The 24445-nt window shown below is 47.2% G+C and overlaps 1 protein-coding gene across 13 annotated transcripts in view; it reads right to left on the reverse strand.

The window, feature by feature from the left end:
- The window catches only part of RBFOX2 (RNA binding fox-1 homolog 2), a 246547-nt gene that overhangs the window by 93260 nt on the left and 128842 nt on the right, over positions 1-24445 (reverse strand). For 2 of the 13 annotated variants that reach the window (XM_039914063.1, XM_039914062.1), the window contains exons 1-2: positions 16760-16879; positions 14516-14661 (exon numbers count right to left, since the gene is read on the reverse strand). The exons of 2 other annotated variants lie outside the window; for them this stretch is intronic. In XM_039914063.1, the coding sequence (XP_039769997.1) occupies positions 14516-14545 (30 nt within the window). In that variant the 5' untranslated portion in view covers positions 14546-14661; positions 16760-16879. Of the gene's footprint in view, positions 1-14515; positions 14662-16759; positions 16884-24445 lie in introns of those variants that run through there. 9 more of the 13 variants (XM_039914057.1, XM_029079214.2, XM_039914060.1 and 6 more) reach the window with 7 other exon arrangements.

The raw sequence follows: 24445 nt of genomic DNA on the forward strand, positions 1-24445 counted from the left end.
TACTGAGGCACAGAGAAGTGAAGTGACTTGCCCAAGGTCACACAGCGGACATGTGGCAGAGCCGGATTAGAACCCAAGTCCGCTGATTCCCAGGCCCGTGCCTAGCCAATAGGTCACAATGCTTCTCTGAAGTTTACAGCAGCATTATCGAAAGACAGCATGGCAAATTGGTTCCAACAATAACTGCTACTATATTTGCCTACTCTACTGAGCCCAAGATTCTCACTTTCTCTCATTCTTGAGGTGCCCCTTGAAAAGCTATGACCCAGAGTGTAAGGATTATTTGGGAAGTATCAATATAAAACACTTTATCCGGACACTCATTATAATGAAAACACAAGGATTGATAATATCATTTTGGGCAGGGAACATATCTGCTAATTCTCTTATATTCCACTCTCCCAAGCACTTAGTACAGGGATCAGCACATAGTAAGAGTTCAATGAATACCACTGATTGATTTTTACAGGGCAAGGTGTGTGAAATAAGAGGGTCACTTATTTATAACGGTCACTAAACCGTCACTAAACCGACCCCCAAAGAGGGGGATGCGACTCCCAAACTTGAATAAAGCAATAATCCAAAATTTCTTCATATTTCCTTTTATTCTACTTCCCACTGATGTCAATAGCCCGCCAGAAAGAGCGCTCTTCATATCTAGCCAACTTGGCATTTCCATTAGGGAATTAGGGCCTGCTCTTCCAATGACATGCCTCTCCCTGAAGAGGACGCAAGCTGATTTATTCATTCATTCAACTGCATTTCAACTGTACTAGGTGCTTGGAATGTACAATTCGGCAATAGATGACATTCTTCTGTGATGATAGAAGAAAGAGAGAGAAGCAATGTGGCCTAGTGCAAAGAGCATAGGCGTCAGTCAGGAGACCTGGGTTCTAATCACAGTTCAGCCACATGTCTGTTGAGAGACCTTGGGCAAGTCACTTCCCATCTCTGTGCTTCAGGTACCTCATCTGTAAAATGGGGATTAAGACTGTGAGACCCATGTGGGACACGGGCTGTGTTCAACCTGATTAGCTTGTACCCCAGTGCTTAGAACCATGTCCAGCACAAGGTAAGTGTTTAACAAATACTGCCAAAAGAAAAAAAAATCATATCTCCTTCTGCCTCCAATCCATTTCTACAAGGAGAAACTGCTCGCCCTTTAAACTCAATATATCAGACACTTAACTCTTCATTTTCCCTCCTAAACCTTTTCATAACTTCCCATCACCCTCAGTAAATGGTATTTGAGTGCTTTTCATTCACTCACTCAATTCACTCAAGCGTATTTACTGAGCACTTACTGTGTGCAAAACACTGTACTGAGTATTTGGGAGTACAATATAACTTTAAAGAGAGACATTCCCTGTCCACAGCGAGCTTACTATCTAGAGGGGGAGACAGACATTAATATAAGTAAATTACAAATAATGTGCCTAACACTACCATCCCCAACTCAACTTAGTTCAGTGGTATTCACTGAATCTCTACTGTGTGCAGAACACTGAACTAAGCGCTTGGCAAAGTACAAATAGGTGGGTAGAGTCAAGGATCTTACATTCTACAACCTCATCTCGAAACTCACAACCTGATTATTTTGTATCTATGCCTGTGCTTATTACAGTGTTTGGTGTGTAGTCAGCACTTAAATACCACAGTTTTATCTTTGATTTCTCTCTGTTGCTTAACTCCTACATTCAAACTTTCTCTAAATTTAGCTTTTTCTTCCTCAACAATATTTTCCAGATCTGCCCTTTCCTCTCCACCCTTATGATCCTCACACCGTGGTTCAAACTCTCATTCCCTCCTGGCTGGATTACTGCTTCAGCCTACTTTCTGATCTCTCATCTCCCTGCCTTCAGCCTCTCCCCCACCTTCAGTCTATCCCACCTATAGTCTCTCCACCCAGCTTGTTGTGGGCAGGGAATCTGTTCATTGTTATATTGTATTACTACTAATGATAATAATAATAATAGTATTTGTTAAGCACTTACTCTGTGCCAAGCACTGTTCTAAGTGCTGGGGAAGATACAAGGTAATCAGGTTGTCCTATCTGGGGCCCAAAGTCTTAATCCCCATTTTACAGATGAGGTAACTGAGGCACAGAGAAGTTAAGTGACTAACCCAAAGTCACAGAGCTGACAAGTGGCAGAGCCAGGACTGGAACCCAGGACCTCTGACTCCCCAGCCTATGATCGTTCCACTAAGTCATGCTGCTTCTTGTACTCTCCTAAGCGCTTAGTAGTGCTTTGCCACAGTAAGCACTCAATATACACAACTGAATGAATGTATTTCCACATATCAATCCTCCATATTTGAAGGACTAAACAGAATTCAACTGAGCGCTTACTCTACCAAGAGCCTGGGAAAGTACAACATAAGAGAGTTGGCAGACACAATCTCTGCCCACACAGAGATTACTGTCTACAGGGGTTAACAGACATTACAGTAAGCTGAGAGGGAAAGTAATATAGTATAAAAATATGCTCAATCGATCAATCAGCAGAGCACTGTACTAAGTGTTTGGGAGAAATACAACTAATTAGTAAATGTGATCCCTGATCTCACAGAGCTTAGAATCTAAGTGGAGGAGACTGAGCCACTAAATAATGATAATAAGTACCTGTTAAGCACTTACTATGTGTCAAGCACTGTTCTAAGCATTAAGGTAGGTACAAGCTAATCAGGTTGGATACAGTCCCCTTCCCACATGGGGCTCACAGTCTTAACCCCCATTTTACCGATGAGGTAACTGAGGCCCAGAGAAGTGAACTGACTTGTCCAAGGTCACATAGGAGACAAGTTGCAGAGCCAGCATTAGAAACTACAACTTTCTGACTCCCAAGCCCAGGTTCTAAACAGACACATTCCCTGCCCGCAATGTACTTACAATCTAAAGCGGGAGACAGACATTAATATAAATAAATTACAAATTACAGATAAAATGACAGGAAAGAGGAAGTAACAGAACATATGAGAAAGATACATGAGTGCTGGAAGGGTTGTATCGTCTTCAAATGACATTCAGAATACAACACTGTCCTTTCAAGACCTCTAAAGGTTACCCTTTTCTTGGCACAGAAACCCTTAACCGTTGGTTTCAAATCTCTCTCTACGCGCTGTTATTCTTCTCTTCTCTCATTCATTCAATCAATCATATTTATTGAGCATTTACTGTGGGCAGAGCACTGTATTAAGCGCTTGAGAGAGTACAATACAAGGAAGGTGGCAAGGTGAATGAGTGCTTTGAAGCCAATGGTGAGTTTTTATTTGCTGTGGAGGTGGATGGGCACTTCATTCCTCCCAAGTTAACTTCCATTACCTCACGTGTGTCTTTCTCACCTCTGATCCCTTGCTCACTCCTCTCTGTGCCTCAGTTACCTCATTTGTAAAACAGGGATTGAGTCCGGGTGCCCCACACAGCACTCCTATGTATTTTATTGCTTATTTAAATAGGATCTGGGTTCTAACTCCACCACAGCCATGGGGCTGCTGTGTGACCTTGGGAAAATCACTTAATTTTGCTATGCCTCAGTTTCCTCACCTTTAAAATAGGGAATCAATACCTTTTCTCCCACCTGTTTAGCCTTGCAAACTCTATGTGGAACAGGGATGGTGTCCAATCTGATTATAAGGTCTCTACCCCAGTGCTTTGTACATAGTAAGTGCTTAAATTCCACAGTTACTATTGTTTATCTTTGTTTCTTACATTTGCATATCTTAAGCGTTGCCCTTGTGCTCTTTTACCTACTGCATATTTCATCATTTAGTGCACTGTCCCACCCCATTAGTGCTCTAAATGGCAGAAAAATGAGTACTCAGAGAGAATGTATCAGACGATCAATATGTTATCCACTTAAAAAACAAATATAGGCTCAAGCAACAATAAATAGGATCTGACTACCCGTCTCTTGGAAACAAGTCAAACATGCACCAATCACTGTATAGGTTAAACTACCAATCAAGCAAGCAAGCAATCAATCAAAAGTATTTAATGAGCGTTTACTATATGAAGAGCACTGTATTAAGCGGTTGGGAGGGTACAAACCATCAGATTCAGCAGACACTTTCCCTGCCCATAACAAGGTTTACTGAGCTGGGGAAAAGAGGGCTTAAGCGGGGAAGGCCATTTGGAGGAGATGTGACCTCAGTAATGCTTTGAAGGTGGAGAGAGTGATGGTCTGGTGTACATGAAGTGGGAGAGAACATGGGCAAGGGGTCGGTGATGAGATAGATGAGATTGGGGCACAGCGAGTAGGCTGGCAATAAAGGAGCAGAGTGTGTGGACTTGGATGTAGTAGGAGATTAGGGAGGTGAGGTAAGAGATGGCAAGCTGATCTGAGAGATTTAAAGCCAGCGGTGAGGCACTTCTACTTAATGAGGTGGATGGGCAGCCATTGAGGAGTGGGGAGACATGAACTGAACAGAGTCAGCCCGCAACAAATACCACAATGATTATTATTATTTGGGTTGGCTCTAGTGAAGGACTCTTGGAATCCGAGGGCCTCCGCGTGAGGCAATCCATCAGTGGTATTTCTTGAGTGCTTACTGTGTGCTAAACACTGTGAATGAATGTTACTGATGGAAATGGTTTACTGAAGAATACGAAACGCCGTGATTTTAAATTAGGAAACTCTCTAAAAGAATTGGCTATGGCTCTGCCTGAGAGGTGATCTTGATGATCCTCACAGGCCCTTGATTTTGGCAGGAAACCAGTCTTCTTTAACTAGGACCTTCTGGGGAAATGCCAAAATTGGTCAACACCTTCAAAATAAACAGGGATTCAATGCATTTACCAGTTCTGATAGACCTGATCATTGTCTTTCTGTCAATCAATGGTATTAATTGAGTGCTTACCTTGTACAGAGAACTGTACTAAGTGATTGGGAGAAAATGCTCAGCTTTAGAGAAAACTAAAGAAACTAGCTCAAGTCTGAGGAAACCACACCAATGATATAGCCTCCCGTTTCCTGTAAAACAAGGCAGTTTATATTCCCTTAAGAATGGGAGCAATGAAGAGGCTAGAATGAACGGCTTACTCATGGTGAAGTAGTGAGGTAGAAAGGAAGTGAGGTACTGAATGTGGGCTTCAATAAAAGGCGAGGGCAGAAGGTGAAAGTTTAGGGACTGTCTACAGAGAAAGTGTGCTTGATCAGAAATAAAGGAGCAGTAAAATAAATAGAGAACTTGAAAACATCATTTAAGTAGGGCTGGAGAAAAGGAGGACCTTGCAAATGGTCTAGATAATAATAATAATAATAATAATAATGGTATTTGTTACGCACTTACTATGAGCCAGGCACTGTACTATCGCTGGGATGGATACAAGCAGAGTGGGTTGGACACAGTCCCTGTCCCACGTGGGGCTCCCAGTCTCAATCCCCATTTTACAGATGAGGTCACTGAGGCAAAGAGAAGTGAAGTGACTTGCCCAAGGTCACACAGCAGACGAGTGGCAGAGGCGGGATCAGAACCCATGACCTTCTGACTCCCAGTCCCATGTTCTATTCACTACACCACGCTGGCACTGGGGAAGCAGTGTAGCCTAATGGAAAGAGCACGGGCCTGGGATCAGAGGACCTGGACTCAAATGCCAGTTCCGCCACTCTGTCTGCTGTGTGACACTGGGCTAACCACTTCACTTTTCTGGGTCGCAGTTATCTCATCCATAAAATGGGGATTAAGACTGTGAGCCTCACAGGGATATGAACTATGTCTAACCTGATTTGCTTGGATCTACCCCAGCGCTTCGTAGAGTGCCTAGCACATAGTATGCACTTAACAAATGCCATTAAAAAAAAAACCCAAGAGGGAACGAAGACAGGACACAGAACCACAAAAGGAAGGTAACCTTGGGGGTAGTGACTCTAATCAGTCAATCACTTAATGGCATAGTATGTCCCATTCCTCTATGGCTGAAGCCATGTAAAGGGACTGCCATTTTGGGCCACGGCTCCTTTAGTCATGAGCTTGGGAATCAGAGAACGTGGAATCAGAGAAGCAGCATGGTTTAGTGGAAACAGCACGGTCTTGGGAGTCAGAGGACATGGGTTCTAATCCCAGCTCTGCTACTTGTCTGCTGCATGACAAGCCACTTCACTTCTCAGTTACCTCATCTGTAAAATGGGGATTAAAACCGTGAGCCCCACATGGGACAACGTGATTACCTTGTATCTACCCCAGTGCTTAGAACATTGCTTGGCATGAAGTAAGCACTTAAATAACATAATCATCATGGTTATCAGGACAGATAGAGGATGGAAACGAGCCACCAGTAAAACAATCCAGCGATAAAAGAGAAGCAGCATGGCCTAGTGGGCAGAGCACTGGCCGGGGAGCCAGAGGACACGGGTTCTAATTCCAGCTCCACCACTTGTCTGCTGTGTGACCTTAGGCAAGTGACTTCACTTCTCTGGGTCTCAGTTTCTTTGGCTGCAAAATGGGACTCCTTACCTGTTCTCCATCCTACTTAGACTGTGAGCCCCACGTGGGAGAGGGACTGTGTCCGAACTGATTACCTTGTATCTACCTCAACACTCAGATCAGTGCTTGACACATAGTAAGCCCTTGACAAATAGCATTAAAACTTTTTAAAAAGCTGTGCCTGGAGGGAAGGATGGAATCTAGAGGCATTGGGGAAGAATAAGTAGCAGGGATTTTGGAGGTGGTCTAGACATGGGGAGAAATTATAGACTCAAGAGTGACCCAAGAAATGTCAGAGAGTATATTCCACAATGAATTAGGCACTGGAGGAAAATGACATGGGAGAGATGAAGCTTAAGCCAGTGATCTGCATACAGTAAGCGCTCAATAAATACCATTGACAGATTGAGGGGCTAGTGAAAAAGCACATGAGGTCTGTGTTTTCCATTCTCAGCTTGTTATGGCTAAACAATCAAGCAAAGATGTTGGCAAGGTCGTTGGAGCTGTAGTACTGGAACAGAGGAAGAACAGGAAAAGGTCGAGGGGTGAATTTGAATAGCTTCCACACAGAAATGTCAGTCAATGGCTGAGTCTGCCATTGAAGTACAGGATTGAGCAATTATCTGCTTGATTTGCACCATTTACACAGCTCAACCACAATAACTCAGGTTGCCAAAGTGGATTTTTTTAAACTCCTTTCTGAATTTTGAAATTTCAAAATCTGACCTGGATGGTCTGGTTGTGTTGCCACTTCTCTGGGCCTCTGTTTCCTTGGCTGCAAAATGGGACTCCTTCTTGGGAGTCCCAAAAAGGACATGTATCATCAACAGTATTTCTTGAGCAGGAGTAAAGGGCGGACAGGAACTAGGACTCCAATAGCCCAGAGTTCCCCAACTACATTCATTCATTCAACTGTATTTATTGAGTGCTTACTGTGTGCCGAGCGCTGTACTAAGTGCTTGGGAAAGAACAATGTAACAATAGACAGACACCTTCCTTGCCCACAACAAGCTTACAGTCTAAAGGGGACTGTAGGGACTCGAGAGATCACTGGGGGGAATGCCCCCATTTCCAATGAGAAGACCCCCCCACCCTACCACTGCCTGCAGAAAGCCCAGAAGATCACATAATGTAGCTTAGTGGCAAGAGCACGGGTTTGGGAGTCAGAGATCATGAGTTCTAATCCCAGCTCTGCCATTTGTCAGCTGTGTGGGACTTTTGGCAAGTCGCTTAACTTCTCTGTGCCTCAGTGATCTCGGGGATTAAAACTGAGCCCCACATGGGACAACCTGATTACCTTGTATCTACCCCAGTGCTTAGAACAGTGCTTGGCATATAGTAAGCACTTAACAAATACCATCATCACATCATCACCATAGCCCAGAGCTTCCCCACTACAGAGATTCCAGGGATAATGGGCATAAGGCATGGGGGGGGGGAGGCGGGGAGGCGAGACATGCATCCCCAGACAATGGGAAGGGAAGACACCCCCATCTCCAGGGAGAAGCCCCCTCTCCCCCTCTGGGCCTGCAGTTAGTCCAGAAGGCCAGAGGAGCCCACCACTGGGGCTTCGGAAACAGCTTGCTCTCTTCCATTTCTGTCTGCAGCCATTGACGTGCAGGGTGGACGGGAGCCCTGCACAGCAATAAGAACCAGGCAGTAAGGGCCTAGGCTCTAATCCGGCTCTGCCACTTGTCTGCTGGGTGACCTTGGACAAGTCATTTCACTCCTCTGTGCCTTATTTCCCTCATCTGTAAAATGGGGATGAAGACTGTGAGCCCCATGTGGGACAGGTACTGCGACCAACCTCATTATCTTGTAACTACCCTAGCATTTAGAACAGTGCTTGGAATATAGTAAGCACTTACCAGATACCATTATTATCATTATTAACGAAGCCTGAAAGTCAAATCCCAAATTCTTACCACCTAGGTGCCCACGATTATCTCTCTCTCTCTTGCTCTAGGCCAGGTGCCCAGCAGAACTGGATGACATCACCGCTGAGCCAGATAAAAGCAGGGCTTGAGATTTTCTTGGAAGGGGGGCACCGGGGGCAGAAACTGGGCAGCACCACCTCTCCCCAGCCTCTCACCTGTCCAGCAGAGGAACAGAAAGCCCTAGGAATAGTGACGGCACTTAAGAGTTTACTATGTGTCAAGCACTGGTCTGAGCACTGGGGGAGGGCCACTAGTCAGCTGTGTGATTTTGGGCAAGTCACTTAACTTCTCTGTGCCTCAATTACCTCATCTGTAAAATGGGGACTATGAGTGTGAGCCCCATGTGGGACAACCTGATAACCTTGTATCTACCCCAGTGCTCAGAATAGTGCTTGGCACACAGTAATTGCTTAACAAATAGCTTCATTATCATTATTATAATTATACTAATATAATTATTACAAGCCAATCAGGTTGGACACAGTCCCTGTCTCACACAGGGCTTTCACGGAGTGCGGGGTTGGGGGGCGAAACAGGAGTGAGAATGAGTAGATCAGGGTGATGCAAAAGGGAGTGAGAGAAGTACGAGTGAGGGCTTAGTCTGGGAAGGTCCCTTGGAGGAGACAATAATAATGATAGTATTTAAGCGCTTACTATTTGCCAAGCACTGTTCTAAGCGCTGTTTCACTAAAGCTCTGCCCTTTGTTAGAACAATAGTCCAGTAGTGGAGGTGGGCCTGCCTAAACCAGAGGAGTCTGAGGATGAATGAAATGCCAAGACTACCTCAGCGCTTTGAACAGGGTTTTACCCATAGTAAGTTATTAACAAATACAATAATAACAACAATAATAATGGCAGTAATAAAATTACCATGGTTGTTTTTGTTGAATTTAACCCTACTTCCCCCCTTTTAAATTGAAATTGAGCAGTATGGCTCAGTGGAAGGGGCATAGGCCTAGGAATCAGAGGACCTGGGTCCCTGCTGGGTGACCTTGGGCAAGGCTTTTCACTTCCCTGTGCCTCAGTTTCCCCATCTGTAAAATGGGGATTCAATTCTGTTCTCCCTCCTACTTATGAGCCCCACGTAGGGCAGGGACCATGTGCTGTATTCTCCCAAATGCTTAGTACAGTGTTCTGCACACAGTAAGTGCTCAATAAAATCCACTGATTAATTGGACTTGATTATCCTATATCTACTGCAGTGCTCACTACAGAGCTCGGTACATGGTAAATGCTTAAAAAATATCATTTATTATTATTATGAGGCCTAGAAATTGGGAGAGGGTGAGTGTGAGAGTAAGAAACTCCACTGCTTGAGCTGGGGTTCACCAACTGCTCTTTTCAGATTTCTAAATTCAAAGGAGAAGACAACTCCATGCCCCTTCCTCCCCACTCCCATGTCACTCAGCCACCAAACTTTTTCCAGGGCCATGACGGAGCAATCTGGCCCCGCTTCGAAGGAGGGAGGGCCACAGTTCAGCAAAGCTGAGGGGAGGGCTTGCCCCTCAGGTGAAGGCTCAGAGGCAGGACAGGAAAAAGCCATGAGTCTTTAAAAGGCTAGGCTGGAAGGAGCTCAAAGCACAAGCCAGGGTAGGAGCCTAGAGGAGAAAAAGACGAGATAGAACGACTTAAAGCTTGATTCTAAAATGAGCAGTAGGTTCTGAGGAGGAGAATGATGTGCTCCCATCATGAATCGGGGGTTACAAATCAAGGGATTTCAATTCTCAATTCTCCATCTCACTTGGATGATGTCTGAGGTAAGGAGAATGAGGAGGAGAAACCAGAACCGTCATTCATTTTGGATTTCCTCTGTGCCAACCCACTGAAGCTGCCTAGCCAAGTGGAAAGAGCATGCACCTGAGAGACAGAGAACCTGGGTTCTAATCCTGGCTCCAACAATTATCCGCTATGTGACCTTGGGCAGGCCACGTCCTTACTGAGCCTCAGTTCTCTCATCTACAAAATGGAGATTCAATACCTGTTCTCTCTCCTCCTCAAGACTGTGAATCCCATGTATGACCTTATCATCATGTACCTACTATAGCATTTAGTACTATGCTTGGGACGGTAAGCACCTTATACCAAATGAATTATTATTACTCTTATTATTATCAAAATCCCAGCTTCTTTGGTCCAGGCTATTGGTAAGTGGAAGGGGGATCAGAAAGGAAAGAGGAAAGAGGTGATGTTTTTAATATAGACTAATCAACTGTTTTTATTGAGCACTTCCTAGGTGCAGAGCACTGTACTACTTGGGAGAGTACAGTAAAACAGAGTTAGTTGGCAGACACCTTCCACACCCACAAGGAGCTCAGGGTCTAGAAGGGAAGACAGACATTAAGATAATTTATGGATGTGTACATAAGTGCTGTAGGGCTGAGGGAGAGGTGAAGAATAAATGCTTAAAGGGGCCAGATCCAAGTCCAAAGGCGACCCAGAAGGGAGGGGAGTAGAGGAAAAGGAGGCTTAAGGGGAAGGACTCTTGAGAGATGTAATTTTAATAAGGCTTTGAAAGTGGGGAGGGGGTGGTCTGTCATATCGAGAAGCATTAGAGAAGCTGCTTGGCTCGGAGGTCATGGGTTCTAATCCCAGCTCCGCCGCTTGTCAGCTTTGTGACCTTGGGCAAGTCACTTAACTTCTCTGTGCCTCAGTTCCCTCATCTGTAAAATGGGGATTAAGACTGTGAGCCCCACGTGGGACAACCTGATTCCCCTGTGTCTACCCCAGCGCTTAGAACAGTGCTCGGCACCTAGTAAGCGCTTAACAAATACCAACATTATTATTATTACTTAAAGCTCACCTCCTCCAAGAGGCCTTCCCAGACTGAGCTCCCCTTTTCCCTCTGCTCCCTCTACCACCCCCCCCTTCACCTCTCCGCAGCTAAACCCTCTTCTCCCCCCTTACCCTCTGCTCCTCCCCCTCTCCCGTCCCATCCCCTCAGCACTGTACTCCTCCGCTCAACTGTATATATCTTCATCACCCTATTTATTTTGTTAATGAGATGTACATCACCCTGATTCTATTTATTTACTATCGTTTTAATGAGATGTTCTTCCCCTTGATTCTATTTATTGCCATTGTTCTCGTCTGTCCGTCTCCCCCGATTAGACCGTAAACCCGTCAAAGGCCAGGGACCTTCTCTGTTACCGATTTGTACACTCCAAGCGCTTAGTTCAGTGCTCTGCACATAGTAAGTGCTCAATAAATACTATTGAATGAATGAATGAATTCTCTGGGCCTCAGTTCCCTCATCTGTAAAATGGGAATGAAGACTGTGAGCCCTACATGGGACAACCTCATTATCTTGTATCTACCCCAGCACTTAGAACAGTGCTTGGCACATAGTAAGTGCTTAACAAGAACCAACATTATTATTGGGAGGGGAATAATAATAATAATAAAGGGAAGGGGAGGGAGTTCCAGGCCAGGAGGAGGGCGAGAGCAATTCCAGTTGCATCAAATCTCCCTGGCCAGAATTTGAAATAACAAATAATAATATTTATTATTATTTAATAATAATAATTATGGTATTTGTTAAGGACTTACTATGTGATAAGCACCATCCTAAGCGCTGGGGTAGATACGAGGAAATAAGGTTGGCCACAGTCCCTGTCCCACAGGGGGCTAACAGTCTTAATCTCCATTTTACAGACCCGGTAACTGAGGCCCAGGAAAGTGAAGTGACTTGTTCAGGTTCACGGAGCAGACAAGTGGTGGAGCCGGGATCAGAACCCACGTCCTCTGACTCCCAGGCCCGTGCTCTTGCCACTGGGACGTGCGAGGAGAAGGGCAGACAACGTGGCGAGCCCAGATTGTTTCTTCTGAGTTGGCTGGGGCCCGGCAAGGAAATGGTTAGGGGAAGATATGGAGCAGTCGGGAAGGTCATGGAAAAAAACTCTATCTTTGGAAAAAGTGAGGCTGCTGTGGGTTCATTGTAACAGGAACATAAACTAGGCTCCAACCCACAAAGCCACCAGCTCCCCGAGGCCCGGGCGGCATACAGCGAGTGAAACGTGTGCCAAGATCAACGGTCCTGGACGAGGCCGCCCGGAGAAGTTGAGGGGGAAGGGGTGCCGGGTGAGGAGGAGAGGGGAGGTTGGCAGGAGGCTGGCCGGCAATGGCTTGGACCTACTGGTTACCTCAGGCTGCCACAAAATGGAGACTGAGAGAATCCTTTTCGGAGCCTCGGAACTCGGCCGTTGGGCTAACTTGGCTTTTGGGGGTTACTGCCTTAGAAGAGTGGTTGGGCCTTCGCCTACTCCCACTCGGACACAGGTCAGGGAGAGATTTTTTTAAAAGATGAAAAATGCGGCTTCTTATCTGCCTTTAATTATGGCATCAACCAGGGCTCCCCCTTTCTCTCCAGAGCAGTGAAGAGGCGACAGCAGCAGCTCAGGTGAAAGACTGCATCCCTCCAAGCCAGGGGGGAGAGGAGATAGCAGCAGACAATGGGCTAGTGATTCATTACAAAGGAAGACACTCCCGAGCTGCCTGCTGCCACATGGGCTGGCTTAAAGGGACAGCAACCTCTTTCCCATTCTTCCACATATCCTTTACACCTTCCCCCTCTCGGCCCTGATGGGAAACAGATCCCGAAGAAAACGCCAGCAAGGCACTGGGCCGTCCAAGAATGGGAGGGAAACTAGCAATCTTTAGTCTGCGGCGAAGCACACAGACACACACACAAAAAGAACCACCCTTATAACTTATGCTGTATAATCTTTTCCTCTCCACCCAGCACTTTCCCCTTTTATCTACAATTAGTGTGCAATCTTCTCTGCATTCATTTTCACAGATTTAGGATTAAGGAGATCAGGTCAGAGCACTTGTCACTAATGAACTGGAGCTCGAATTCTCATTAGCAATTTTGTTTTTCTATTTTTACAGTCGGCCTTTCTCCATCTTTATTTTGACAGGCTGTAATTTTAGAAGCCCCGCAGGGTTCCAAGTTCTTTTAATACAATTTTCAGATCTAGAATGGGGCGAGGGAAGGGGGGAAGGGGGACCTTGCCATATTTGCACAAAGTGCATAATCAGTCAATGGCACTGAGTGTTCACTATGTGCACAGCCCCACACTAAAAGCCTGGAAGAGTACAACAGAATTAGCAGACATGTTCCCTGCCCATAATAAGCTTCCAGTCTAGATGTACAAACAGGTTCTAAAGTTATACCCACAACACATGCAAACAATGACGGCAAAAAATGTGCAATTCGTAGAAAGCTAGCATTTCTCTCGGTAAATGAGGAAATGGACTTCATGGAAAACATAACCTGTCCTTCCACAGGATGACCTTACACAAAATAAGCACTATAGGATTCAAGCCCTGAGGTCTGTCATATATACCCACTCTGACGCAGGTCCCCGTAATATTATACTGTGATGGTGACAACCACTGTAAGGACTCCACTTCTTCGCTGTGGGGTTCAGGGGTTCCTGCAGTCATGAGCTCTGCAAAAAGCCAACTCTGCTACACAGTAAGCAAACCCTGAAAACTGTAGTACACCAATCAATCCCTCAGTGGTATTTACTGAGTGCTTGCTATGTGCAGAGCACTGTACTAAGCACTTGCTAACAGAATCAGCAGATACCTATGAGCTTAGAGGGGGAGAAAGACATCAACGTGAATAAATTACTCACCAGGCTGAGGAAAACCCCAAATGCAGCAATTAACAATTCTATTTGACTGTCTTGTGCTAAAGCGTGAGGGGCATTTTGTGTGTTTACCTTACTGGCTTGGAGTGTGGCAGCAGGCCAACTGACATCAGAGAACTAGTCAGTCAGTAAACTGTACTGAGCGCTGACTGTATGCAGAGCACTGTACTAAGCGCTTGGGAGAGTACGACATAACCGACACATTCCTTGCCCACAACAAGCTTACAGTCTGGAGGGGAAGACAGACACTGAATAGAAATAAATAAATTACAGATATGTACATAAGTGCAGTGGGGCTGGGAGAGGAATGAATAAAGGAAGCCAGTCAAGAGCTAGTGAACTCCTGTCCCTAAAGTGCTAGGATGTCCCACAAAAAAATAGACTTGAGCTGCCCCTTACCCCAAATGTCACATAGGTCATTTTCCATCCAAAGGGTGGCAGTGATATGTGCACGCGAATAGAAAATAGGAAAACACATAAAACCCCCCAAAACAATTGTACCTCAAGGTCAACACCAGCATACAAATCCATTTGACATATGGCCCTTCCCTAACCCAAAGACTGTGGGATGAGCAAAGGCCCGTTTCGTTCTTTCTTGTTTACTGGCACGGCCAACCTCGGTGGGGTTTTGCATTCAAATTCTCCACCTTCCAAAAAAAAAAAAAAATCCTTTCGAGTTTTCCACATACACCTCTTCCCAAACTCCTGGTTCCTGAACAAGCACAGAACACTGATGGTTAAAGCCACGACGTTTACCTCCCCCCCCACACACACACAACTGCTACAAACCAAATCTCTCACTCCCACACACAAACAGGCGTTATCTATAAATGAGCCAAAGGAAAGGAGGAAGAGATCATTGAAAATCTCTGATTTGGATAAGTAGCCACTGGTAATGTGGACAACAAAAGCAGAAGTCCCTTAGGGCTGGGGGAGCCCGGGTCAATCAATCAATCAGTCAATCGATCGCATTTATTGAGTGCTGTGTGCAGTGCATTGTACTAGGCGCTTGGGATGGCCCACTCCAAGAGAGTTGAACCAGTACCTGGGAGAGAAGAAAGCCCCTTCTCCTCTCGGCCACTACCAGTCGATGCTCATTTGATTGAGGCCCCAGGGGCAAAAGCCTAAATCATTTCCCAGCAGCAAAATCCCAAGCAGGGACACTCATCCAGAAACGCCCTGCCTTTTTTTAGAAGGAGAAACAATCGCTCCAACACTTGACAACAAGAATCCCTTCGGCTCCAGGGGAGGTGGGGGATGGATCATGTAAAGTGTGTGTGATGTCCATGAGACTATTTCAAGATAACGCAGTCCTCATCTCTCTCCTCCTCCCCTGCTTCTTGCCCAACTCAAATGTCATCCCAAAATTCCCTCTGGGAGATGATTTAAAAAAAAAAAAAATCTCCCTCTCTCATTCTCCCTGCCACCTCCTTTCCCTCCCTGGAATATCCCCCAAAGAGTTGTTCATTCGGCGCGGCACTGCGGGCCATTATATAACATTTAACGGAACAAGACTCCAGCTCCTGCGATGCATGTCCCCTCCCTCCTTCCCCCCCCACGGCCCTCGCCCCCCGGTGGCTTCAAAGCCAAAAAAAGGAAAAGAGGGTCGAGAAGATTAAAAAAAAAAAGGAAGCCCCCCCCCAAAATAAAACCCCAGCCACGTCCTTAAAAGGCGATGCCTATTCCACGGTGCCTATCCCTGCAGGGATTTGCAGGCGAGATTGGAACCCGGACCCCCCCCCCCCCAGCTATCCGTCTGCAGCCCCCTCCTATGCAAATGTATATTTTTTAAAAAAAAAATCAATCCCCCCTGCGGGCTATAATGGGCAGCCCACCTTTGCCTCTCCCTCCATCCAATGCCAGGACAGGTAAAGGTGGACAGGCGAGTGTAGAACCCAGGGCCCGAGGGAATGGTAAGCAGGGAGGTGGATTTACCTTTGTTAGTCAGGAATGACAACATTAAAATGCAGATTTCGTCCAACTTGGCATAACCTACGAGGCATCCAGGGGGAGGGGAGAGGGGACCCTCCCGTCTCCCCCCGCCCCCTCCCCCAGGGATGCGGGGTTCCCCCCCGGATGACCGTGCATTTCCAATCCTACCACCACCCCCACCATGTTGGGGCGAGCGCACAAATCAGAAAATTGAAATAATAATAAAAAAAAAGAATGCACTCCTCCCTCCAAACCTCCCTTCCAGCGAGTCGTTCGAAGAGAAGGTGGCAGAATTTCCATTCCGGGGCCAAGATGCACGGGGGAGCCGGTCCTTTCTCCTCCCTACAAATTCCACCGTCCTTCTGCAAAAATGGGGGGGGTCTCTCTCCCACCCGACCCCCCCCAGTTTCAAGGCAGCCTGCAAGGCTCCCAGTCCCTCCGTACCTCCGCAGTCCCTCTTTTTCTCTCTCTCTTTCTCTCCCTCCCTCTGAGCACCAAGACAAAGAGGTGGACACAAATCCCCACAGGGTCTTCCCTGGGCTGCAGCTGCACACAGCACAGGAAACAGGAATCTGCAAGGGAGCCGAGAGGGGAAAGGAGGAGGGGGGTGGTGGTGGAAGGGGAATGCATGCACACGAACACGCATGTACATCCGCGCATATACTCACACCCTTTCCCCCCCCCCCCCCATCCATTGCACACACGCCCTGCAAAACGAGGCTTCGCCGGGAACAAAAAGGGCTTTGGGGCACCTTCTCCCCCCCACCCAAGGGAGGAAGCAAGAGAGCCCCAGAGGCGGGTAAGGAAGCTTACCTGAGTTACCATTTTTTTCTTCTCCATAAACCAAAACGGACGAGAAGAGCCGGGAGGGAAGAAAAAAACCCTTCCACGCTGACGTGGTGTCCAAGAGCGCGGCGGCTATTTCCTTTGCGCCCCTCCCTCCCCCCCCCCAACCAACCCACCCACCCACCCACCCCCCGGCTGGACTCGCGGAGGGGGTGCGGCTCCTGGCCCTTTCTCCCCTTTTGCTCCCTTTCTTCTTTCTACTGTTTCTTCCTTTCTTTTCTCTTCCTCTCCGGCTGCCTGTCCCCCTCCTCCTGGCTCCAGCTCCCTCCCATATCTCAGGCAGATGGCTGAAGGAAGCCCCACCCCCCGATGCCCAAGGTAATTAATCAGGGCCCGCCCCACCTCCCGCTCCTCCCCCGCCCCATCCTCCCCTCCTCCTTTTTTCCTCCTCCTCCTCTCTTCTTCTTCCCTCTTTTTCCTTCTCCTCCTCCCCTTTTCCTCTCCTTCTCCTCCCCTTTTCCTCCTCCTCTCTTCTTCTTCCCTCCTTCCCTCCTCCCCTCCTTTTCCTCCTCCTTTCTTTTTCCCTCCTTTTCCCCCTCCTCCTCTTTTCCTTCTCCTCCCCTCCTTTTTCTCCTCCTCTCTCCCCCTCCCCCTTCTCCTCCTCCTCCCTCCTTTTCCTCCTCTCTTCTTCTTCCCTCCTTTTCCTTCTCTTCCTCCCTCTTTTCCTCTTCTTCTTCCTCCTTTTCCTTCTCTTCCTCCTCTCCTCCCTCTCCCCTCCTTCTCCTCCTCCTCCCCACCTCCCCTCCTTTTCCTCCTCCTCCCTTCTTCCTCCCCCCCTCCCCTCCTTTTCCCCCCCCTCCCCTCTTCTCCTCCTCCTCCCTCCCCTCCTCTTCTGATCTTTCTTCTCCCCTCCTCCTCCCCTCTTCTCCTCCTCCTCTTCTGCTCCTCCCTCCCCTCCTCTTCCCCTCTTCTCCCCTCCTCCTTTTTTCTCCTTTCTCCTCCTCCTCCTTACCCCCTCCTCCCCTCTTCTCCCTCCCCTCTTCTCCTCCCCTTCCCCTTCCTTTCCTCTTACTTCTCTTCCCCTCCTTTTCTCTTCCCCCTCTCCCCCTCCTCCCCTCTCCTCCTCCCCTCCTCCTGGCCGGCTGACATCTCCAACTCAGACACACAGAGAAATCTGCTAGCGAATGGCCTTGTGTGCGCGTGCGCGCATCTATGCATATATATGTGTGTGTGTGTGTGTGTGTTTGTGTGTACTTGTGCGTGGCTTGTCCCGGGCGCATGCGTGCTGCACCCCCAATGCCTCGCTGGGCCGGGGAGAGAAAGGACCGTACCCAACCCTGAAACAACGTAAATAGCCGCTTTCCCCGGGTTGCAGTAAATAATAAAATAAACAATACTCTCCCCAGCACTTAGTAGAGATCCCGTTTCTGCACGTCTTAAGACACGGACTCAGCGAAGCGGGGTTGGCACTGAGAGGGATTTTTCGGGGCCTGGGGGCTTGGGGGAGGGGAGTGGGAGGGGGGGCAGAGTAAAAGCTCTTGGAAAAAGGAAACTGTGCTGAGTCAATGTTGATTGGAAGGCTGTTCCAAGAAAGAGCGGATGGCAGTGGGAGCTGGGACGGCAGGGACCGGCTTCTCTGGGCAGACAGAACCAGCTTGAGGCTGCAAAGGGACCAAGGAGTAAGGCTGGGAAGGGCAGCATTTAAAAATCTTATTAAGCACATTTTTTTCCCCACTCCAAAAAACAAAACCCTTCACCGACCATGGATCTGTAAAAGAGAAGTACGCAGATGTAGACTTAAAGCCTGTACATGTGGTCGGTGATCTACTGCCCCATGCCCACTTAGCCATACAATCCTACAAAATATTAATTCCCGCAGCACAGCGGCTGTTACACATTTTATGATCCTTAACCGAGCAGATGTGGTTAGGACAGAGTTCAGCAGGAAACAAAAGGCTCCTTGAAGGGCAGAAATGAAATGGCTAATTTTTAGAAGGCACGGTAAATTCAAGTGTCAAGGTAGATACAAGGAGTCCTCAACTGAAGATGCTTCAAGTGGCCGGGGCAGGCGGGGAGGAGGGGGGAAGAGAAAGGCACTGACAGTGTTTCTCTATTTATATCCTGTTTCGGCTTTACAACACGTCGGTCTCGACTTTACAACGCTAGTTGCCTTTATGGCACGAGCTCTGGGGAAATAGGAAAAAGGGGAATCAATTTTCAAAGCCTTGATGGTGGGTTGGCAGGGAGTTGTATGGGGGAAAATGTTTTATTATTTATTATTATTATGGTATTTGTTAAGCACTTACAATGTGCCAGGCACTGTACGAAGCACTGGGCTGGAGACAAGCAAATCGGGTTGAACACAGTCTCTGTCCCACGTGGGGCTCACAGTCTCAATCCCTATTTTTCAGATGAGGTAACTGCGGCACAGAGAAGTAAAGTGACTTGCCCAAGATCACACAGCAGACGAGTGGTGGAGCCGGAATTAGAACCCATGACCTTCTGGCTCCCAGGCCTGTGCTCTATCCACTAGGCCACGCTGCATCTCTAAGAGGGTAGGGTAACGGTTTGCTCTCTAGAATGGTAAGGGGCGAGAGGGGTCAACCTGCCCACCAGACAGTCACCCTGGGGTTAATTCATCCATTTTACATCCAATGAATCTGAGAGCCTGCTATCCCATGGTGGACCCTTGCTGACTCAAAATATATTAATGGAGCTATATTCCTTATCTGACAGAGTACCCAATTCTGGGTAATCTTGGTAAAAATAGGGTATCCAGCCTTGGTTCAGGAACCAAGCTTCTAATTATAACATTGTTCCTATGGGAAAATTAGTTCTGACTTGCATTTCATTTTAAGGGGCACTTTATGGTTTAATGTGTCATGAATCCAAGGACTGCTTGTCCTCAAATGTCCACCCCATTGAGTGCAAGCTCCCTGAGAGAAGGATCCGGTCTTGTTCTTTGATAATTCCCCATGGCATCAATATGCTGGCATATAGTAAACGCTTAACAAATACCACAATTATTATTAATATTAACTGACTCTGTTGTTGACACAACTTGTGTCCATCTTCAGGAATAAATGACACGGCACCCATGCACCTCTGGCTTGGACTCCATTTTTTTACTAATATTTGTTAAGCTTACTATGTGCCAAACACTGTACTAAGCACTGAGGTAGATACAAACTAATCAAGGTGGACACAGTCCATGTCCCACATGGGGCTCACGGTCTTAATCCCCATTTTGCAGATGAGGTAACTGAGGCACAGAGAAGTGAACGACTTGCCCAACGTGGACAAGTGGCAGTCTGGATTAGAACCCAAGTCCTTCTGACTCCTAGACCTGGGTTCTAGCCACTAGGTTATGCTGCTGTTTCCGTTAGGCCCTGCTGCTTCTCATACCTGTCTAGCTGGGGGGAGATGGGGAGATCCCGGGGATGAGTATGTATTTTTAGACCGTGAGCCGCACATGGGACGGGGACTGTGTCTGAACTGATTAACTTGAATCTACCCCAGTGCTTAGTACAGTTCCTGCCACATAGTAAGTGCTGAAGAAATACCATTAAAAAAAGGGGATCTAAAAGGAACAGCTGCAGACCTCATTCACCTATGGTAATATATGCAAGTGTCCTTGACTTGAGGGCAGGGCTTCCTCACATGTCAAATTTTCTAGAGACTCCAATACCAAGGAGAAATCAACACTAAGGCAATAGCATTTCCTGCCTAATAAAAATTTATGAGCATAAAAACTCTTACCAATCTCCCTCCCCCACACGCGTTAACTCTACCCCTAAGTAATAATACCTTGGATCTCCAAGGACGCTAAATACCTTCCCAGGAACTCATCTGTTAAGATCCCACCTTAAGATTCCTAAACTTTTCACTGAAATCAGAGACCCCCCTCACCATCGTTCTTTTATTTCACAAACTAAAGTTCTTGTGTCTATATAAGTCCCACTGTGCACATAAGTGAGAGGCCAATTAAGTATCACAACTGCTAAATCGAGAACAGCTTAAATCATTTCATGCTCACAAATAGACCCACGGAGTTCCCCAATAAAGACAACCTTTAAATATCTTCTTCTATCTTTGAGATTCCAACTCCAAGACACTCGGTCCAAAACAGACAAAATGGGCTCAAGGTGAGGACCCAGGGATTAGCTAGTTCACTGTGGGCAGGGAATATGTCTTTCTATTGTACTCTCCCAAGTGCTTAGTGTAGTGCTCTGCACAAAGTAAGCATTCAATAAATTCCACTGACTGGCTTTGCTTTTGCTTTAGTTTTTCCAACTACTTTAATGACTGCGGGGAGGGGTGGGGTCAAAAAGTGAGAATGGGCAAATCAAGAGAGCCAACCGCCTGCAAAAGCTAAATAAGACTGTGTGACTGTGGGCAAGTCACTTAACTTCTCTGTGCCTCAGTTCCCTCATCTGTAAAATGGGGATTAAGACTGTGAGCCCCACGTGGGACAACCTGATTCCCCTATGTCTACCCCAGCGCTTAGAACAGTGCTCGGCACATAGTAAGCGCTTAACAAATACCAACATTATTATTATTATTATAAGACACTATTCCTCTTCTTTCCAGAAAAAACGCGGGTTGCAACATGCCGTGCCTCCATCTCGAACCCGGACTGGAAACCGGAGAGAACAGATCCATGCAGTGTAAGGAAGCCAGCCTCCCACAGAGAGCCTGACTGACGATCTGGCTTATTAACCCTCCTGCAGTAAGCAGACCCAACCAAGGTGGTTCATGAGTGACGGGCACTACATAAATCACAGCTCTAAACTAATTATTTTAACCACTACCTTACCCTCCAGGAGCGACAGGGACACCTTGGGCTGTCAGAAGGACAGTTCCAGTAACTCACTGTCGAGCTCTAGCTCCTCTAGACTGTAAGCTCGTTGTGGGCAGGGAATGTGACTGTTGTTGTATTGTACTCTCCCGAGCACTTAGTACAGTGCTTCGCACATAATAAGCGCTCAATAAATACAACTGACTCACCGGAACCAGCCGGTTCCTGTGAAAGGCCCCAGCACTGGTTAAATTTAACAGCTGTAGGCTCCCGCTCTAGACCGTAAGCTCATTGTGGGCAGGGGATGTGTCTGTTCTATTGTTGTACTGTACTCTCTCCCAAGCACTTAGGACAATGCTCTGCACATGGTCAGTGCTCATTCAATCTGATTGGTTGATTAAGGCAAAAAGGCATCGGTGACTTTGCTCTGGGAAAGCTTCAGGTCAGGACATGCTCAAAGCAAGGGGTCTGTCTAAAAGGCACTTCGGTTCCCGCTGTAAAATGGGGAGTAGGACTGTGAGCTTCATGTGGGACAAGGACTGTGTCCAATCTGATTAGCTTATATCTACCCCAGTGCTTAGAACATAAGAAACGCTTAACAAATACCATCATCAACACTCATTCAATCTGTGTGCTCACTGTGTGCACAGCACTGTCCTAAGCGCTTGGGAGAGTACAATACAGACACATTCCCTGCCCACAGTGAGTTTATAGTCTTGAGGGGGACACAGACATTAATATAAAGAAATAAATGACAGATATGTAAATAAGTATTGTGGACCTGGGAGGGGGGATGAACAAAAGGAACAAGTCAGGGAGACACAGAAGGGAGTGGGAGAAGAGGAAAGGGGGATTTATTCAGGGAAGGCCTCTTGGAGAAGATGTGCCCTCAAATATGCCTTTGAAGGAGAGGGGTGTAATTGTCTGTCCGATTTGAGGAGGGAGAGTGTTCTGGGCCAGAGGCAGGATGAGGTTGGTGATGAGACAGGGGCTGGTGGGGGGTAGGGGTCAGTCCCCTGTTTGGAGAAGCAGCATGGCTTAGTGGATAGAGCATGGGCCTGAGAGTCAGAAAGATCTGGGTTCCGATCCCAGCTCTGACACATATCTGCTGTGTGACTCTGGGCAAGTCACTTAACTTCTGGGCTCCAGTTACCTTATTTGTAAAATGGGGATTAAGAGTGTGAGCCCCATATGGGAGAGGTACTGTGTCCAACCTGATTAACTTGTATCAACCCCAGCGCTTAGAACAGTGCTTGCTGCATAGTAAGTGCTTAATAAGTACTACTATTATTATTATTATTAGATTTGGGTATCATCCGCACAGAGGTGATAGTTGAAGCCATGGGAACAAATGAGTTCTCCAAGGAAGTGATGGAGAATAGAAGTGGACCCAGAACTGAACCTGGAGGGACTCCCACAGTTAGGGGGTGGGAGGCAGAGGAGGAGCCCGTGAAAGAGACTGAGAATGAAGGGCCAGAAAGATAAGATAACCAGGAGAAGACAGTATCAGGAAAGCCAAGGTTAGATCATTTTTCCAGAAGAAGGGGGTGGTCCACAGTGTCGAAGGCAGCTGAGAGATCAAGGAGGATTAGGATGGAGTAGAGGCTGTTGGATTTTGCAGGAAGGACATCATTGGTGACCTTTGAGAGGGCAGTTTCTGTGGATTGAAGGGGACGTAAGTCAGATTGGAGAAGCAGCGTGGCTCAGTGGAAAGAGCACGGGCTTTGGAGTCAGGGCTCATGAGTTCGAATCCCAGCTCTGCCACTTGTCGGCTGTGTGACTGTGGGCAAGTCACTTAACTTCTCTGGGCCTCAGTTCCCTCATCTGTAAAATGGGGATTAAGACTGTGAGCCCCACGTGGGACAACCTGATTCCCCTATGTCTACCCCAGCGCTTAGAACAGTGCTCGGCACATAGTAAGCGCTTAACAAATACCAACATTATTATTATTAGATTGGAGGGGGTCCAGGAGAGAATTGGAGGAGAGGAATTTGAGACAGCAGGTGGAGACGACTCGCTCAAGGAGTTTGGAAAGGAATGGTAGGGAGGAGATGGGGCAATAACTGGAGGGAGCCATGGGGTCAGGGGAGGGTTCTTTTAGGATAGGGGAGATATGGGCATGTTTGAAAGCCCTGGGGAAGAAGTCATTGGAGAGTGAACCGTTGAAGATGGCTGTTAGGGAAGGAAGCAGGGAGGGGGCAAGATAAGGTGCGAAGGAATGGGGTGCGCAGGTGGAGGGGGTGCATTTAGAGAGGAGGCAGGAGAGAGACATCGCGCTAGAGATTCCGCTGGCAAGGCTGGGAGAGTTGAGGAGGGGACTAGAAGGGGGAGGGACTGAGGAGGGGCAGGAACGATTTTAGGGAGCTAAGGCCTAATAGTGTCAATTTTCTTAATAAAATAGGTGGCCAGGTCACCGGAGACAAGGGATGGGGGAGGTGAGGGTCAGAGGACCGGAGGAGGGAGCTAACTATCAACTAGGGATATTGGTATCAATAAGGGTATCGATAAGGATATGGATATCAATAAGGGTAGAGAAATCATTTTGCCAGGAAGAGGCGAGGGCAGAGTTAAAGCATGCAAGGATAAACCTGAAGTAGACAAAGTTGGCCTGATATTTAGATTTCCGCCAGGAGCGTTCTGCGGCTCGAGCACAAGAGCAAAGGAGGCAGGCTGTGCAGGTGATCCAGGGCTGTGGGTTAGTGGTACGAGATTGACGAATGTATAGGGAAGCGAGTGAGTTGAGTTCAGCAGAAAGGGTGGTAGTGAGAGCGTCTATTTGGTCATCCAGGGAAGGTAGTTTCGGTATGGAGGCTAAATGGGAAACGATGAGTTAAGAAAATTGGATGGGGTCAAAAGATCGGAGGTCTCTGTGGGGGAAAAGTACAGATTTATGGAGAGGAGGTGTGTGGGAGAGG

Source organism: Ornithorhynchus anatinus, chromosome 14, assembly GCF_004115215.2.
Source record: "Ornithorhynchus anatinus isolate Pmale09 chromosome 14, mOrnAna1.pri.v4, whole genome shotgun sequence".
Lineage (NCBI taxonomy): Eukaryota > Metazoa > Chordata > Mammalia > Monotremata > Ornithorhynchidae > Ornithorhynchus > Ornithorhynchus anatinus.